The sequence below is a fragment of the Perca fluviatilis genome, chromosome 5, assembly GCF_010015445.1.
Source record: "Perca fluviatilis chromosome 5, GENO_Pfluv_1.0, whole genome shotgun sequence".
NCBI classification, from domain to species: Eukaryota; Metazoa; Chordata; class Actinopteri; order Perciformes; family Percidae; genus Perca; species Perca fluviatilis.
Genome location: NC_053116.1, coordinates 26,714,540 through 26,732,308, shown reverse-complemented (window position 1 = coordinate 26,732,308; position 17,769 = coordinate 26,714,540). Strand labels below are relative to the sequence as shown.

At 38.9% G+C, this 17,769-nt stretch overlaps 1 protein-coding gene across 14 annotated transcripts in view; it reads right to left on the bottom strand.

Annotated features, from left to right (window-relative positions):
- The window catches only part of cacna1db (calcium channel, voltage-dependent, L type, alpha 1D subunit, b), a 96,121-nt gene that overhangs the window by 22,983 nt on the left and 55,369 nt on the right, over positions 1-17,769 (bottom strand). For 3 of the 14 annotated variants that reach the window (XM_039799753.1, XM_039799759.1, XM_039799755.1), the window contains exons 10-31: positions 16,061-16,135; positions 13,798-13,882; positions 13,653-13,679; positions 12,984-13,144; positions 12,627-12,852; positions 11,586-11,793; positions 10,578-10,698; positions 10,294-10,408; positions 10,089-10,149; positions 9,879-9,939; positions 9,481-9,625; positions 9,113-9,242; positions 7,714-7,773; positions 6,141-6,247; positions 5,863-5,950; positions 5,651-5,758; positions 5,509-5,561; positions 5,258-5,404; positions 4,751-4,952; positions 4,265-4,423; positions 3,715-3,825; positions 2,489-2,572 (exon numbers count right to left, since the gene is read on the bottom strand). In XM_039799753.1, the coding sequence (XP_039655687.1) occupies positions 2,489-2,572; positions 3,715-3,825; positions 4,265-4,423; positions 4,751-4,952; positions 5,258-5,404; positions 5,509-5,561; positions 5,651-5,758; positions 5,863-5,950; positions 6,141-6,247; positions 7,714-7,773; positions 9,113-9,242; positions 9,481-9,625; positions 9,879-9,939; positions 10,089-10,149; positions 10,294-10,408; positions 10,578-10,698; positions 11,586-11,793; positions 12,627-12,852; positions 12,984-13,144; positions 13,653-13,679; positions 13,798-13,882; positions 16,061-16,135 (2,534 nt within the window). Of the gene's footprint in view, positions 1-2,488; positions 2,573-3,246; positions 3,325-3,714; positions 3,826-4,264; positions 4,424-4,750; positions 4,953-5,257; positions 5,405-5,508; positions 5,562-5,650; positions 5,759-5,862; positions 5,951-6,140; positions 6,248-7,567; positions 7,628-7,713; positions 7,774-9,112; positions 9,243-9,480; positions 9,626-9,878; positions 9,940-10,088; positions 10,150-10,293; positions 10,409-10,577; positions 10,699-11,585; positions 11,794-12,626; positions 12,853-12,983; positions 13,145-13,652; positions 13,680-13,797; positions 13,883-16,060; positions 16,136-17,769 lie in introns of all 14 variants that reach the window. The other 11 variants (XM_039799756.1, XM_039799761.1, XM_039799754.1 and 8 more) reach the window with 8 other exon arrangements.

Sequence of the window (17,769 nt, the reverse complement as noted above, 5' to 3'; positions counted from 1 at the left end):
GTAATGTAAACAAGAACATGGTCATCATAAAGCCTGTCATGCAAAAGCTTTACCACATATTCTTAGCAGTAACACCAGACATGAGATGTAAGCATTCAGTGCAGAAGGAAAAAGTCTTCTTTATCAAGATACCATATAGTTTAGCTGTTGACATTGACGATAAGGAGAAAGCACTGATACACCTTCTGGAAGGGAAATGCTGATATTGTTGGTTTTGCTTCATCACTACTAGTGTCTACATACAATTTTCACAATACATTTTACCTTTCATCTAATGATTTTGCAATTCATGCTGGATGTAATTCAAAACACTGAAGTGTTTTTCAGTGTTTTAAAGTTATATAATCTTTCAATGTAAAGCCTGATTGACATTAACTGTTGCCCTAGCTAACACTAATCCTAAAAAAATATATATATTTATACAACTAAAAAAGTTAGTGACACACAAATCTCTTCCCTTTGAGAGTTACTGTAGCTTTCGTTTCCTTTCTTTTGAAGACACCAGAATGTGCTGTTTTTAACCAACTGCTTACCTCTTACTTCCAAACCCCACTAATCTGGTTTTAAAGCAGGCCGCTCAACTGATAAAGCCCTCCTTGCGGTGACAGGGACAGTGCTCCATGCTGCCTTCAGACCTCTGCTGCTAGACTTGTCTGCTGCATTTGACAAAGTGAAACACCAGATCCTCCTCTTCACCCTTAAAGGATTGGGTGTCTCAGACTTTGCACTCTCTCTGTTTGCATCTTACCTGACAGGTTGGCAATACCAAAAAACATGAAAGGATCTGGTCTGAACCACGCTGCCTGACAACAGCCCTCTCCTCTTCTCCCTCTGCACAAGGACGCTTAGTGCTGTCATACACCTGCGTGGCTTCTCCTACCAATGCTATGCCGATGACACCCAGCTATTCTTGTCATTCCCCGCACCTGACACTCCGGTGGAGGCAGACATTGCTCCTTGACTGGCTGACATCTTGGAGTGAATTTCAAGGCAACACCTATAGCTCAATCTGAGACTGAGCTTGTGTTCCTTTGAAGAAAAGGGTCCGCTCAGCGAGACCTGCCCATCACTAATGACAACATCGTGGTGGTACCAACTTGGACAGCGAAGAACCTGGGAATGACCCTGAATGACAAACTGTCATTCTCAGCAAACATCACAGAATTAGCCCAGAAGCGCGTCCCATCACCCAGTGGTCACTTGTCTCAGTTTAAGGCTCCTCCCTGTTTTGGCTCATCAGTGGTAGAATGAGCTTCCCACTTAAGTCAGCACAGTTTAGTCACTGCTTATCTTTTTTTTTAGGCCTTTATTTTTATAGGACAGCTGAAGACATGAAAGGAGAGAGAGAGGGGGAATGACATGCAGCAAAGGGCCGCAGGGAAGAGTTGAACCCGCGGCCGCTGTGTCGAGGCGTGAACCTCTATATATGGGCGCGCGCTGTACCAGGTGAGCTACCCTGGCGCCCTCACTACCTATCTTCTGCCACAGACTACATCTCAACAACCCTTGCTTGCACTTACTTATGTCTTGTTTTTAAAAAACTACAAAAAACATCTTTAAATGTGCTGGCATTTTCTGAGTTGCAGAAACGTACAGCACGTATTCAGCAAGATGCGGACATGCTGTTAGGGTATATTTACCTTTTGCTCTAACTCATACTAATAATACGGTAATATCCAGGTTTTTGTCTGCAATGTTTATTTTGTACATTACATCATATGCTAGAGTTTAATCAACGGTGGTGTACAGTGTGTTCTTTACCTCAAACATTCATTTAAAGCAAGAGACTGACAGGACAAACAAACATATGGACATATGGATTTTTTTCATATGGACAAGCCTGCAGCATGCATGGAGTCAGTGTTAACCACAGCTGCAAACCAGAATACAGAGTGGTCTTGAGGCAGCAGTAGATCAGATTCAAAGGCGTTACCAGCAAAAAGAGTTAGGCACAAAATGATTACATTCAAGATTTTTAAATAATAAATGAGCTGCATTCAAAAACATCAGTTCCCAATTACAATTTAGAATTTTTTTTCTCATTATTTTATCAATTTGAATTTTGAGGAATCAATTAAAACTGGGACACAATTAGCAATGAATGTTTAAAATAAATATATATATCATAAATATAATCAACTATAATCAACAAAACAATATATATATAAAAAATACTATGCATCTATTGTATATGTTCACAACCTGTAGTTTATAATTATTTAATGTGGACAGGGTTAGCGTCATGGTTCTTATAATAAACAAATAAAGCTGTTAAACTTAAATGACATTAGTTAAGCAACATGATCACAATTTTACTATATCATGAAACTGTGGTTTTATGACAGATGCTGGAGTTGTGAAGAACAGCAATTTTTGCATAAAAAAAGTACTTTGTGATCTTGAATGCAACTCTGCTGCTAGAGTAAGGCCCTCTTGCTGGGAGCATCACAGTGAAACAGGCGTGTATGTGTGATAAATGATTACTTACATTAATCTCAGTGATGGCAATGTCAACCACGCTACCCACAACAATTAAGGCATCAAACGTGTTCCATGCATCAGCAAAATAGTTCTGCAAGCACAAGCAACAAAGACACATAAAAGAAGAAAGAGAAAGACAACAAAGCAAGAAAGAAAAGGTAAAAAAGAAAGATTATGAAAGATAGAAAGAACATTAAAAAAGCTGTGCTTATATTTAAAAGTGAATGAGGTTGAAAGTCAAATCCTTCTTGCCACTGAGTCTGTGACGGTACTAACTAGTTTAATTTATACAAATATTTAATTTATAGAAAGATTCATTTAAAAAGTCAGCTATACTATATTATAAATGAACCATCTATCATTCATCTTCCATTTGCAAAGACATTTCCTGCCACTGATGTAGTGGCAGGCTAAAAGAAATGGCCACCATAGACTTAAAACTAAACAATTTAACAATATGCAATTGGTTTGGAGCAGGGGCTTAATGTAATGCATGTGTTGGTATTTAACACGCAGGTAGCTGATGGACATTTTTACAGCCAATCGGCATGTATTTGGTCTATGGGGCTCATCAACCATTAAGTACACAACAGATTCAACAGACTTGCTTCATGAGCAGCAATTGGCTCAAGCCAACCTAAAAAGATGACACAAAATTAAGACAGGAAGGAAGGAAAGGAGGAAAGATGTGAAGGGCGGAAAAAACGGAGAGTGGCAGCAGCAGCAGTGGGAGAGCAAGAGTTGTATATACTAACGTCTTTCTACCTGGCTGAGTACGATGTCGACTACACTGCCAATCACGACCAGAGCATCGAAGACGTTCCAGGCGTCCCCAACATAGCCCTGATCATGGCAGCATGCATAGCCAGCAGGAGGAGAGGGGGAGGCAGGAGAGGAGGGGAATGCAGGAAAGTAGAAGAGGTAGAGAGGTTACAGTGTGGATTCATGGAAGAAGACAATAGACGATTGGCAAAGAGGCCAAGAGGGGAGGTAAAAGGGACAGGAAGAGTGTATGAAGGCTGGGTAAAGATAAAAAATGAAAAAATATACTCTTTTACGGATAAAATATAAAGGAAGATCTAAAAGGAAAAACACTAAACAAGATGATTTAAGGAACTGGTGGTAGTTTGGCATATATTTTGTTAAATAGAGAGGAGAGGAGAGGAGAGGAGAGGAGAGGAGAGGAGAGGAGAGGAGAGGAGAGGAGAGGAGAGGAGAGGAGAGGAGACTTACTCTGGGTTTAAAGGCGATGAGCTTGAGGATCATCTCCACAGTGAAAACCCCAGTGAAGACCATGTTGAGGATATCCATGGCATAGTTAAACAGGTGAGACTGACCATGGTGCTGGAAAGAGAAAGGCAGACATACTGATCAGAAATAATAAAACAAACATTTATTAATAATACATGTACTGTATCTGTATTAAGTAAATGCCATACACTGTGTAATAGGTAGAGGGTGAATCCTCGGCAATAAATCATTGCAAAAAAGGTCATGATACCCATTGTTACAAACAAAAGGATGTACACTACATGGAGATTAGATCTTTTAAGTGATAAAAACAACAATATTAGTAGTTATGTCTTGGTGGTTGTTAAGGAAAACAAGACAATAAATTTTATCCAGATAAGGAAAGGAAGTTAGATCACTTTATCTGCATGCAGCACCGCAGATATTGTATATATATATTAAATAAAATTGAATAAATTAGACACTTATGATGACTGATAGCAGATTCACCAGTTAGTTTATGTTAATTTGACTTTGAATGGAAAGCACTTACCTGAATGGCCAGACACAGGGTGTTCAGGATGATTAGGACAAACATGACGTACTCAAAGCCAGTAGAGTTGACCACATACCAGAACTTGTACTGGTAAGGGTTTTTGGGGATGTAGCGTCGCAGAGGACGAGCTTTAAGAGCATATTCCACACACTGACGCTGCGGTTGTGGTGAGGGTAGGTGGGGGCAAATAGAGAAACAGACAAACAAAGAGACTCTTGAACAAGTGTAACATGTCTTCATCTGTTAAAGACGCAGGCACTATTTGCACCAATCAGTAATAAGTAACAGTAGATATTTCATCAGATTTGAGCAAAAATTTACTGTAGCTTTTACTGTATCCATTTCTACTACTTCAGCTTTTATTTTCAATCAACAAATGACACATACTTGATCATTTCAACAGATTTCTAATGAATTTAAAATGTTCAATAAAAGCACCAATACACAGAAATATTATGCACAAACACCACACCTCCCTCCTACCTGGTTCTTGTCCAGCTCGCAGTTTTTGTACTCCTTCTCCCCCTGCTCCTGAAAGGTGACAATAACAAAACCGACAAAGATGTTCATCATAAAGAAGGCGATGATGATGATGTAGATGATGAAGAAGATGGAGATCTCGATGCGGTAGTTGTAGATGGGACCCATGTTCTCTTTGTTAGAGTCGATGGCCTTGTAGAGTAGACTGCAGGGTCGAAAACACAGAGAAAGTCAAGATAATGAACAGTTATCAGTCATATCAACTCTGCTGGTTTTGTTAGTTTAAAGATAATACATACTGTACTTTAAGAACATTTATACACACAAAATAGTCAAATTATAAACAATTTGGAGAGGGCTTTACTTTTGGTCATTGAAAATGGTGGAAATGGAGAATTTTAATGCAGACCAAGATAAAGGTGAATGATTATCAAATGTTGAAAAAATCTTATCATTCTCTATAATGTTAGGCTAATCTGAATTCTACCTAAGACACAAAGCATTACTTACGTGGGCCATCCTTCGAATGTGGAGACAGTAAAAAGAGCCATCATGGCCATAAGGACGTTGTCAAAGTTGAAGTCGCTGTTGTACCAGATCCTCTCCCTCACCATGGGCAGTGCTGTGTCCCCGTTGTTGTAGAGAATGTAGGTACCTCTGTGATTTAAAGATGAAATATCAACCACAAGCACATACACAGAGACACTCATGAAGGCCAGTGTCCAAAGCTGGAAATCATGAAGAATCTAAATCAAACTTACTTGCAGTCCTCTGGGCTGGACTTTGCATCATCTGTGCAGCGATAAAATTTCCCCTACATAAAAAAAAAAAAAACAGAAGAGAAAGTCGCAGGTGCTCCTTGTTTATTTGTTCTCCATCTCTCTTTCCATCTTTTCACTGTACCTTAAAGAGCTGCACTCCGATACAAGCGAACATGAACTGCAGCAGCGTAGTGACGATCATGATGTTGCCGATGGTCCTGATGGCCACAAACACACACTGGACCACATGCTGCAAAGGACACACAGTTATACACTGTTAGTAGGAATACACAGTACTTTATCAGAAGCAAAGGCGTAGATACACTCTGCACCATGTTGTGTTGTCATTCTGACCTTAAGTCCCTTGGCTCTGTTGATAGCCCTGAGTGGACGGAGGACTCTCAAAACACGGAGAATCTTCACCACTGAGATAGCAGAGGACCTATGGAAGATAGAAGAACACATCTGTGGATTCAGCTGAGCAATTGTAAGGGCATGGTGTCATGGAGGCATTCCTTTCAGCTCTGCCACTAGCAGAGCAAAGAGAAATGTTTATATGTTACGGCAAAAATACCACACAGTTGCTCAATCCTACATTTCAACATTTAAAAAAATGTTTGATCGATACATACTGAATGCCAAAGGAGACCAGAGACACACCAACGACCAGCAGGTCTAAAAGGTTGAAGTAGTTTCTACAGAACGCCCCTTTATGAAGGAACGCTCCAAACGCTGTCATCTGGACAGAGGAGAGACAACAGTCAGGACTAAAGAAGACAGATCTGTCATCAAACACATACAAGGGGCAGCTGAAATGGGATTTAAATGGCTGTTATTACTATTTAAATGATCTGTTACTTAAAACTATTTACAGTGTCAATTTTCAAAAGACCATTTTGTAAAAAAATAAAAAAAATAATTGTTTTATGTTGTATTTTCTTATTTTTATATTCCCTTACATTCACATTTCAGAGGGTTCATGACAACAATAAACAATTTCATTTGATCTGCAGTTTGCCAGTTGATGGTCCTGCGTGAAATTTTGTCAGGTAATTATATTATTTAGACCAAGCACACACACAAACAGATTAGCACTTCTAATATTGTGTAAGGAACAATAGTTTCAAGCAATATTTCTTATATGTTTGGTTCAATATTTAAACCATTTTGAAACAAAAATGAATAGACAAGATAAGCCTTGACTTACACTCACAAACACTTAAATACCACAAAATGCTGTGGTCAAAGATGCACACACACACACAAAAATAGATATCTCATATACAATGCAAAATGTCGACATGACACGGGGAACATTATTCAAAAGCCACTACACTCATTTCGGGTGCAGATTAAGCCAGAGGCAGAGCATTTAATCCTCTCCTGATCAAATTTTCTTAGGCTTAAGCCATAATACATGAGATTTGCTTGGTGCAGGCATGCAGCGAGCAAAGGGGTAAGGCAGAGGATTTCCTTCTAACAGCAAAAATTATAAATTGGTACTGAGTTTTGTGGATTTCTTCAAGCATATTACTTGGGAGTGCATTAGTCAAAAAAAGAAGAAGGGGCACATCTGTGTGTACAGGATGTAATCAGGCAGTGGAATATAAAGCTTGATGTTAGTTCAAGTTCAAGTTCATCTCTCCACAGTCCAGAATATTTCAATTTGAACATAATTCAAATTCAAATAAAAAATGTCTGTTGTTCAAAATGTGGAAATCTATTAGTCAATGCTGCTGACAGAGATTCAAGTTGCATATATTTTTTATTCTTCAGAATGTTAAAAAAGGAAAAGAAACTGGTTGTACTCTGGAGAGCCACTGGTCCATAAACTGGTCGAGGATGAAGAGGGGGAAGTGGGCCGTGATGGAAATGTGACTGACAGACAAAAGAATATCTGACGAAAATGCATGATCTCCACCGATACGTCATGACAACAAGACAAGCAGCCGGCCATTTTGACCAAAAATTATAGAGACCAAAATGAGGGGAAGGAGGACGTGTGCAGCAAGCTTGGAAGTGGTGGATTGTTGCTGAGGCAACAGTCATTATTGTTTACCTTAATAAGGATCTCAAATGTAAACATACTAGTGAAGACATAGTCTGCATAGCCTAGGATCTGAGGAGGCAATCAGAGTGACATAAGCACGCAGGGTTACTGAAGCTCTACCCAGCACAGCACAACACAGCATAGAGGTCATTTACCTTCAACAGGATCTCAACAGTAAAGATTGCGGTGAAAGCATAGTCAAAATAACCAAGTATCTGCAAGAGGCAATGCACAAGTTCAAGTCACTCCAAGATAACAGCACAACAAGATGCATTATACAGTAAGTCTAACAAAAATGGAAAATCACTACTGGTATGTTAAAGCTGCACGGGGCAAGATTTTGATGTAGTTTTGTGTGGCAGTGATATATGTTGGTAAGTAGGGGAGCAGAAAATGTGTTGTGCCTTTATGAAAAAAAAAAAAAAAAAAAACTACTGTTTGTTACGCATATTGGCTAATATTACTAACTCCCTGGCATAAAATAATGCACAATGTACTTTGTGTTTTTATGTAGCTAAGGCAGGAGGTAAAATGTCATGTTATTTGAGTGTCATTTGCCCAATCATGCTTTCCATAGGCTTTTTTCTCAGTAGACACTTTGACTTGTCAAGGCAGAGGTGCAATTAACGATGGCTCAGTCCTATTCAAGTGTCTCAGTAAATTGACAGTATGAAAGAGTGCACAATAAAGACAAAGTGCAACACATCGTACTCTGAAAACAGCACCCACCGGAGGGGAAAACAATCAGCGCCACAATATGCATCCAAGGGCTGAAATGCTTAAATGTCAAAGGATTATTTCAGCACCCTTTGTCTACCAGAGAGGACAAGTTAGCTGTTAGTAAGGTAATGTTAGCTATGTGTTAGCAAGCTAAGACACTTGCAAACATAACACTGCATAGCTTTCTGATTTATCCACATTTCACTGTAACACAAGTTGCATACTGTCCGAATGCTTTAGATAACTTACAGAAATAAAGTTAGTCTAAAACTGACATTTGGATATTTGACTTGCTAAGTGTCAGGATCCCACAATTTGCCCATTCTTCCTGCCGATGCCTCGTGTCTATATATCTTATGTCTTGTATCCCCTTTTGTCTTCTCAAAGGCTTGGTTTTTTAGTTCAGTGGGTTATAAAAACTTAGTTATGGGTTATTTACCCTGTTGGTAGTGCATCCCACCACACAGCAGCTTTTTGGCAATTTTCTGGTGTTAGCTAGCAGACAGAATTGACAAGGAGGCATCTTCATGCAATACAAAATCAATGGAGAGTGATGAATTGTTTCCCCCTCCGGTGTGGGCAGGACTTAAGTGCGACCTGTCTTTCTATACCAGGATCCTGAAACTGAAGCAGGTAAATGGAATTCAGCCATCATTTATTTTTCTCATTTACACCTGCTCTTTTCTTACTGTGACAAGTCGAAATGTCTGCTGTGATACAGGCTGATTGTCTGCAGTGTTGAGGCAAATAAACCCTCCAAATATGATGTGTAAAAGACGTGGTGTAGCCTTTTAAGATAGTTAAAGACTAAAGCCCCGGTGGTTGTCTACGTACGATATTGCGAGCAGAGAAGTTGCGTATTGGGTCCTCAGCAGCCAAAGAGACGGAACTGAGCATGATGAAGACCAGGATGAGGTTGGTAAAGATCTGATGGTTGATCAGCTTATGGCAGAATACACGAAACCTACAGCAGGAAAAAAAACAAAGAAGCAGATATGGAAACATAGAGGGGTACAGAGGAAGATAATGCACAGTGTGCAGTGTGCAGTGTGTAACGGCGGCAAGACACATCTTTTATTGAGCTTTGTGCCTCTGCTATTGCTGATTGTAAAGTTGTTTCTGTTATTTCTGTTACACTGAACAGGTAGATTGGTTTCTGTGCCTCAGTATCGATAGCACCAATCAGCGTGTTTGAGACTCACGGGTTAGTGCTGCTGAAGATGAAGAAGGCGCTGCCCCGCGGGATGGGCAGAGTCTTTTCTTTGATGCTGAGTTCAGACAGCCTCTGAGGGCGAGGCCCTGGCGGGACTTCTGGGAGAACGCCCTTATTGTTGTCATCATCACATGCTAGGAAACAAAAGTCATTTGAATCCTTCTTAATATGAAAAGAATCCTTCAGTTGTATTTGTAGTTTCCTTACTGATGCTCATGACAACTGAACATTTAAAAAACAAATTCAGTGCCATGTCATTGTTACATGAACTGCTTTAAACAGACTAAAAAGCTGTTTTAAAAGACTGAGCTGATACACTTTTGATAAATGTGCAGTCTTCATGTACATGTACTTGAGTCCTCCTCACTCAAGACACGTCACTTTTACCTGGAGAGTGGATGGTAGGATATGACTCCTTGTCTTCCTCCAGCAATGCCTCCGCTGGCACCTACACACAGTGATCAGGTTTAGCATTATAAACATGTCCAATTACTGAGAAGAAAACTATATGAATAATGCACTTTAAGACAAGAGGTCTGTTAATAAAACAGTTTGCATGATTTATGAAGAGAACTAGAGCGAGTCTATGTCTTTTACCTTGGTCTCTCCATCATTGACGTCTATTATTTCAACTCTCTTCTTATCTGTGCTTGCTTCCCTTTTAGGGACAGATAAAACATGGATTAACTAACAAGGCAGAAGGCTACTTTTTCTGCAAATAGAAACGTGCTTGCAACAAATGTGTGAATGTCAAACAGAAAATGTGAACAGAAATTAAAATGTGACATGTCCTAAGCTGTACTTGACACTATTCTTCCTCTTCTTGGCCTCCTCTTCTTCCTTCTGTGCTGTGTTGAGGCTCTCTGCGTCTGCCAGGTTGTCAACAGCGATGGCCAAGAAGACGTTTAGCAGGATGTCTGTTCATGTGACTTAAGGAGGAAGGCCTGACCAAGATAAACAACGCTCTTGGGCTTTAAGAATATGAAACAACATCAACTGGCTTAATTTTAACAAAACTTTTTTACACACGCAAACATGAAAATGTGTATTTTTAGTTGTGTGTGACAAGTGTGTGTGTTAGGATACAGTTTCCACAGATGAAGAGGATGATGAAGTAAATGCAGACCACCATTCCAGAGGATGCCGGACCGCCGTACGCCATGATACCGTCATACATCACCGTATTCCAGTCTTCTCCCGTCAAGATCTGGCCAACCCAATTTACAGTGGAAGCCATTCATTTAAAATGTTAACCATTATAAAACAATTAACAACTAAGATAGAGTACAAAACGGAAGCCATGAGAGGCAAATGAGAAGAAGCAAAAATCTAGTGATCCATTTTCTAAGTCTGATCTTAATTATTTGATTATATGACTTAAGACCAGGTGAAGAAACATGTTTTGCCAGGACAATCTTTCTAAGTGCCTTTTCATTACTAAAAACAGGAGGGAAGAAAATTATTTTGGCAGGTACATTTTTGTTGTCGTTGGAATACTCATTTTGGCCACAAGAGGCTGAAGTGCACAACTACCCCATGTTCTAAAAAGGATTAAAAGCATTCATGTTTACTTCCGGTTCAGTTTTAATTTCTCCATATGTTAGCAAGTTATGTAACATTACTACCGTGTCTTTCTTTTGGCTATAGCCATATGTATTTTAATCATCGCTAGAACATGGGGTACTGTCCTCCTGTGGCCGAAATGAGTATTACAACAACAAACATAAACAAACAAATACCGACCTGTTCACAGATGACATTTTTAAGAAACTTTAGGAAAGATTAATCTAGCAAAACCTTTTTTCCACCTTTTCTTGAGTAATGAACACAGGAGAGAAAACTATTTAGATCAGACTTAGAAAATGGATCACCAGAATATTTTTTTTCACTTGCCTCTCAGGGCTTCCGTAAATAGAGGACTTCGCCAAACAATTTTTTAAATGATTCATTTCTATCGTTGTAAATTTATAACAGTTAAAAAAACAACAGTGTGTTCATGTCATGCCACTCTGCACCATCCAGACTATAGTATGATTTACTTATCAAGCGTGTTGGACACTGTGATTGAATATTATAATTCTTGCAAACACTCACCTGGAACACAGTGAGCAGGGCCTGGGGGAAGTTATCAAACGTGCTCCTTTTGGTCACAGTCTCGTCAAAGTTAAACTTGCCCCCAAAAAGCTGCATGCCAAGCAGGGAGAAAATAATGATGAAGAGGAAGAGCAGCAGCAACAGGGAGGCGATGGACTTCATGGAGTTGAGCAGAGAGGCCACCAGGTTACTAAGAGATGCCCAATGACTGGAGAAGAAGAAATATAAAACATGTTAACAACCGGACAGACACACGTAATGCCAAACACACACACAACACACACACACACACACACACACACACACACACACACACACACACACACACACACACACACACACCTGTGAAGGTAATGAGGGGAAAATATGGAAATAATAATATTGGTAAGACAAGGCATGAAGACCATCTTCTCCTGCATCAGGCAATATGTCTTGCAATATACTCAATTTGAAAATATGGTAGTGTACCTGCTGTATTCACTAGGCAGGTGTTTTGTTAGTTAGTTTGTTTTTTTATTATTTTTTGGACGTTTTGGGACATTGCCTTTATTAGATAGTGCCAATAGAGAGAAGACAGGAAACAAGGGAGGGAGCAACAAGCTTTATGAACTCTTATACAAACTACAATGGGGACCTTTTTCTGGATTGGATAATAAGAGAAGCATTATGGCAGTCAGATACTGGACTTAAACTTCTGTGCGACCTAATAACTAATTGTTTACTTTTTGAAACATTAGTTAGATCACAACAGTTCCCTACAGTGCAGCCTGGCTGCAAACGTAATGCCCCCTCAATAAGCTTAAATGTATATGTTTAACTTCTTACTGGAGTATCCCTATTGATAGCAAAGGAAAACCTTTACAACTTTTACAAGTTCTGCCATTGTTATGGCTTGCTTATTGCATTAGCCTGAATAGTACTGAAAATTGAAAAAAAACAAAACTATAAAAAACATGTTCCCTATTTAAGAATAAAGGAAAGAATATGGCCTGAAACATCATCTCTATCTCATCTAGAAAACAAACACATTCTGTTGCTCACCGTGTAACCTTAAAGATCCTAAGCAGTCGTACACAACGGAATACAGAGATGCCCAGTGGAGACATGATGGCGAGCTCCACCAGAATGGTCTCTACAATGCCTCCACACACCACAAAACAGTCAAAGCGGTTGAACAGGGACACAAAGTACGCCTGCAGCCCCAAGCTGTACATCTTCACTAGCATCTCCATGGTGAACATCGCCAGGAGAACTTTGTTGGCAACATCTGGAAGGAGAGGAGAGGACTTATTTTAAGAACATATTTTCAAACATGTCACAATTGAACAAAGTCAAGAAAACTGAACTGAATACATGTTTAGCAACCAAATAGAACAGAATAGAGCAAAAAATAGATACCCTGTACTTCCGTCAGCCAGTCCGGCTGGTTGTAGTGCTCAGAGGCGATGGTGAGAGTGTTGAGGAACACCAAGATGATGACCAGCCAATAAAACGTCACAGATTTCACAGCTGCACGACACTTTCTGCGACAGAAACGGTTCCACCGTCGCGACTGACGACTGACAAACAAATAGTTCTACTTTAGGATCAATGCTCAGGATACGTACGGCCATATTCAGAGTGACTTCCAAAATAAGACTTAGTAGGACACCATAAAAACTTATATTTATTTAGTGGAGAAATTTCATTGAATTTAACTTAACTCTGCTGACTTTGGACTTCATGTGTAAATGAATTTGATTAGAATGTTTTCTCACATATACAGTTAACATGAAAGCAAAACTGGACGCATACTAATTACAGTATAAAGATGACTGGATTGGATTTCAGGTGAGTTAATAGGGAAGAAAACACAATGATGAAACAGTAGCGAGATCAGGATAAAGACGGATTGATTAGATATAAAACAGACAGACATTGGATCAATCGCAAAATATTAGATGACAACATTGGGGATCTGAGCAATTCCAATATGAGGTAAGAATGAACCATGCAAGATGAGATTAATCAATGAATGAATGAAGAAGGCATTTACCATGCAGTGGCATACAGTACCAAGGTACTAACCTGAACTTTGACTTAGTAATTTTTTGACTGAGGAAAATAAAAGATGAGGCAACTTTAAATACAGGGCAACAACATGTGTCTTTCGACTGTCCTTTATGAACCTTTTTTTTATTGGCTCATGAGAACAACAATATGTCACACTCACCACAGCGGCCTACAGCAGGGTGACTTGTTTTCCTCTCCATTGTGATTCTCTGTGTTCGCTGACTCTGTCTCACTGGGCATGCTTGCTGTGGTATCACACACACACACACACATAAACAAGAAAAAGTAATGTGAGATGATAAGGTACTATGTTAACAAAAAGGTTCAGGACATAAACAAAAAACTGTATCCTGAAGGAAACAGGTTTCACCAATGAAAATCACTTAATCATAGATTTTCTTATTGACACACATGCATTTTTGTTTTGACTTGGTTCTATATTAAAAGGAACAATTCTCTGACTATAGATCACCAAATATATAGAGCAAATGCATAGAGAATCACACATTAGACTGAAACTTTTATGAGACTCAACTGCAAAATAATCAAACACAGTTCTTATAAGCCTTCACTTTACAATAAACTTGTCCTGTATTTTTTAGATCATCTTCAATTTGACCTTTTCTGCTGTGTCAGCTCATGTTTCTCAAAGCCTACAGGCCAAGCCAAACCACCGGAAACCAAAATGCAGGTGTGAATAGAAAATACTGGGTGACTCCTTCTCAAAGACATTAATAACAAACTGACACAAATTATTTTTGTTCTCAAAGAAAGAGACTGACATTATCCAAAATATTATGAATTTGAAGGTTTCTTTATAGATCAAGTCACAGTGAGTACATGCTGCCAGACCTGAGTCAAATCGGACTTTGTAAATAATTCTTGTCATTTTTTTTAAAACCATTTATCAATTGGAAACATCAAAAATACAAATATTGTTAATAAAAGATAAAAGAGTTACTTGAAAATGTTGCATATTTTAAGTACTGAGTGCATTATCCAGTTGAAATATGTATAATATATATATGATCAGACTATTTGGTCCAGGTCAGTTTGCTGTAACAAGTATTAGTTACATAGTCACAGGGTTACAGCACACAGTATATTGGAAATCATGTATACTGTACATGCATAAAACATTGTCATTTTAAATGCCAAATGAAAGGAAAACGATGATGATTGGATGAGAGTTCTGAACACAAATACTATTACACTATCAAATACTATTCAAATAATAATTCTATTTTACTTCTGATTATAGTAAACATGAGACTAAAACATTATTATGTTTTTCTATACATTACAAGGTGTGTCAGGATGTAATAATTAAAGTGATACTAAAATAAAATGCTGCTGGCAAAAATGTTTAGGAATTGGCTGGAAACATCTAAATTCACATGTGCATGGTTTACTTGTAAACTTTCATTTAAAGTTATAGCTTTTGATACTAGGCCTGTCATTTATGTATAGTAACAGAGGTGTACATTCAAATTTAGTTTAAAAAACATATTTTATACAGTATCTTTGAAGGTGCTACTGTACATGTGCTTCTGTTTCAATAAAATGCTAAATATAAAAAACAAAACAAAAAGGTTAATGGTGCCTTTGTGGGCAATCACAGAGAAATTAAAATGTGTCATCTGCATTTAACCCATCCTATATGCCTACATAGGAGCAGTGGGACTAACTCCAGTCTTTTTGCCAGTGCCTTTTGGACATTGGGCACTGACAGGAGCACTAACCTTACATAGATGTTTTTGGTGGTGAGGGGAAACTGGTCCACCCAGAGGAAACCCACACGAACCACCCACGGAGGAACCCAGAGCAACCCGATGAAAACCACGCTAACACGGGGAGAACATGCAAACTCCACACAGAAAGGCTGCCCAGACCGGGATCGAACCGAGTGCTCAGCAGTGCCTACTTGTTGGCAAGAGTGCTAACCACTGAGCCTGTGATGCCCTTCAAGATGAATGCCAATCTTTCAATTGTGAGTGTGTTATTCATAACATTAGTTTTATTGTTCCTTAAATTAAAAGCCTCCTGTATTGTGACATGGAGGCAGGAGGACCTTTTTCCCTCCATTAGCCTTTCATCTGTTGTGCAAAGTGTTCATTCATTTCACTAGATAGGCTTTGCTTGCTGGTACGGGACAATGTGATGCAAAGTTTAAAGGAGTTCATTGATAATGGATGATAAGGTGTTATTTGTTCACTGAAATGGATTTGCTTATGATGAGGATGGTAGGGGTCAGATATTGATCAATGAAGAAAAGGGCATGCAAACACAGAAGCACAGAAAAAAGCATAAGCAAAGCACACGTAAGCAGAGGAGCACTCCAAGACAATGATGAACTGTCCTTATGAACATGTGCAAAAACACACACACACACACTCCCAGGCACTCATGCGCAACGCATTTACCCTGTGTCTCTGTGGACTGAGTGAACCAGCCAAACTTTCCTTTCTTCTTCTCAGTGAGGTCAGCCAGCGTGACCCCTTGGTGTTACCAACATGCAGTTCACACAGCCAGACAGCAGAGGAAGCAGTGAGTCAGTACACAGCAGAACAAGAGAGAGAGAGAGGAATGTACAGCAAACGACAGCTGCAATACAATCTACAGTACAGACACAGCTACCATGTCCAGAAAAGCTACAAAACAAATGTATAGGACATACAGTAATATCCTCTTGCCATAAAAGACTGACTGTAGAATCTGGACTATCTTGTCCTACTTCAGTAAATTATTCACTTCTAGCATGAAGGGGATTGGCACATAACAAAATAGAAAGGTTAAAGAGGCCTTGAGACAATAAAGTAAAGAAAATATTTTTTTAGTATTCATAATAATTTGTACATGCTGCACAAGTAGTGACATGAGAATAAAAACGTACAAACATTTTACACAAGATACTTGCTAAGTATGATAGTAGTATCTAGTAGACAATGGTTGTTTAATAATATGTATATTACCCATGTTAGTTTATGTTAGTGAACAAATAATAATAATAAGATTGCTAAATCCACGCAAAAATCAGCCAGGCTTAATTTTAGGACTATGATTTCTGGACAGAGTAACTATTAATACAATATTAGACAGGAAAGGATTAGCAATTAATAAGACTTTAGAGAGAGAAAAAAGATAGAAGGCAGAGAGAGAACTACAAAAACAATTGGAAGAAGATATGAAACAAAAGGAAGCAAAAGGAGAAGAAGAAGAAGAAGAAGAAGAAGAAGAAGAAGAAGAAGAAGAAGAAGAAGAAGAAGAAGAAGAAGAAGAAGAAGAAGAAGAGGAAAAAACTAATGTTAGACAAAGAGTTTTTTACAAGGCACGTAGTCACTGCAGGAATCAAGGAGAGAAAGTTAGTGTGTTGTCTCGGGTGTCTAGTCTAAAACAGTGACAGCAGAGGTCAAAGCAGGACATTTACTGGAGGATATAAAGACAGGTGCATGTGGACTAGCCGAAATGTGAATGGTTGTAAGGCACTGTATGTAACAGTATATGTCAAAAACCTGCCGCCCACATTACCCACAATGCAACACTACCACCCACAATTGGGTTGGAGATTCAGGTGTGTTACGCTAGTAGCTGCTAATGTAGCCGCGAGCCTCAAGCAGAGATGAAGAGCAGGGAGGTCTTTCTAACTCCACAACCCTAGTTATTTATTCATTTTTGGACATGTATGCACATATGCAGTAGCACTCCCAAAGATCTGTAAACAGCCTTTGATGCATAATATTGGTGGAGTTCCACTTGAATGTTACATTTCTGAAAACAGTTTCTTCGTAAAAGCACCTTAGATACTGTATAAAAGGAAATGGCTTACAATCAGTCAAGCTTTTTTGTATGTCATAACCGCAATTTATGAACAATTTTCAAACCATTCATCCATTACCTGTATATTAACCTTTTTCTGCCAGCCAAACTAATTAACTTTGAACTAAGTGATTGTTATCCAAAATCTAATCTATATGCATGTCTATCATTACAGTGCTGGGTTCTGTCTTCACACACGCTGAATGTCAGTACCATTTTGTTTATGACCAAAAGAACATGACTGAAGCACTGAAATACTGCAAAGAAAAATACACAGACCTGGCCACAACTGACAATATGGAGGATGTGTAGATCC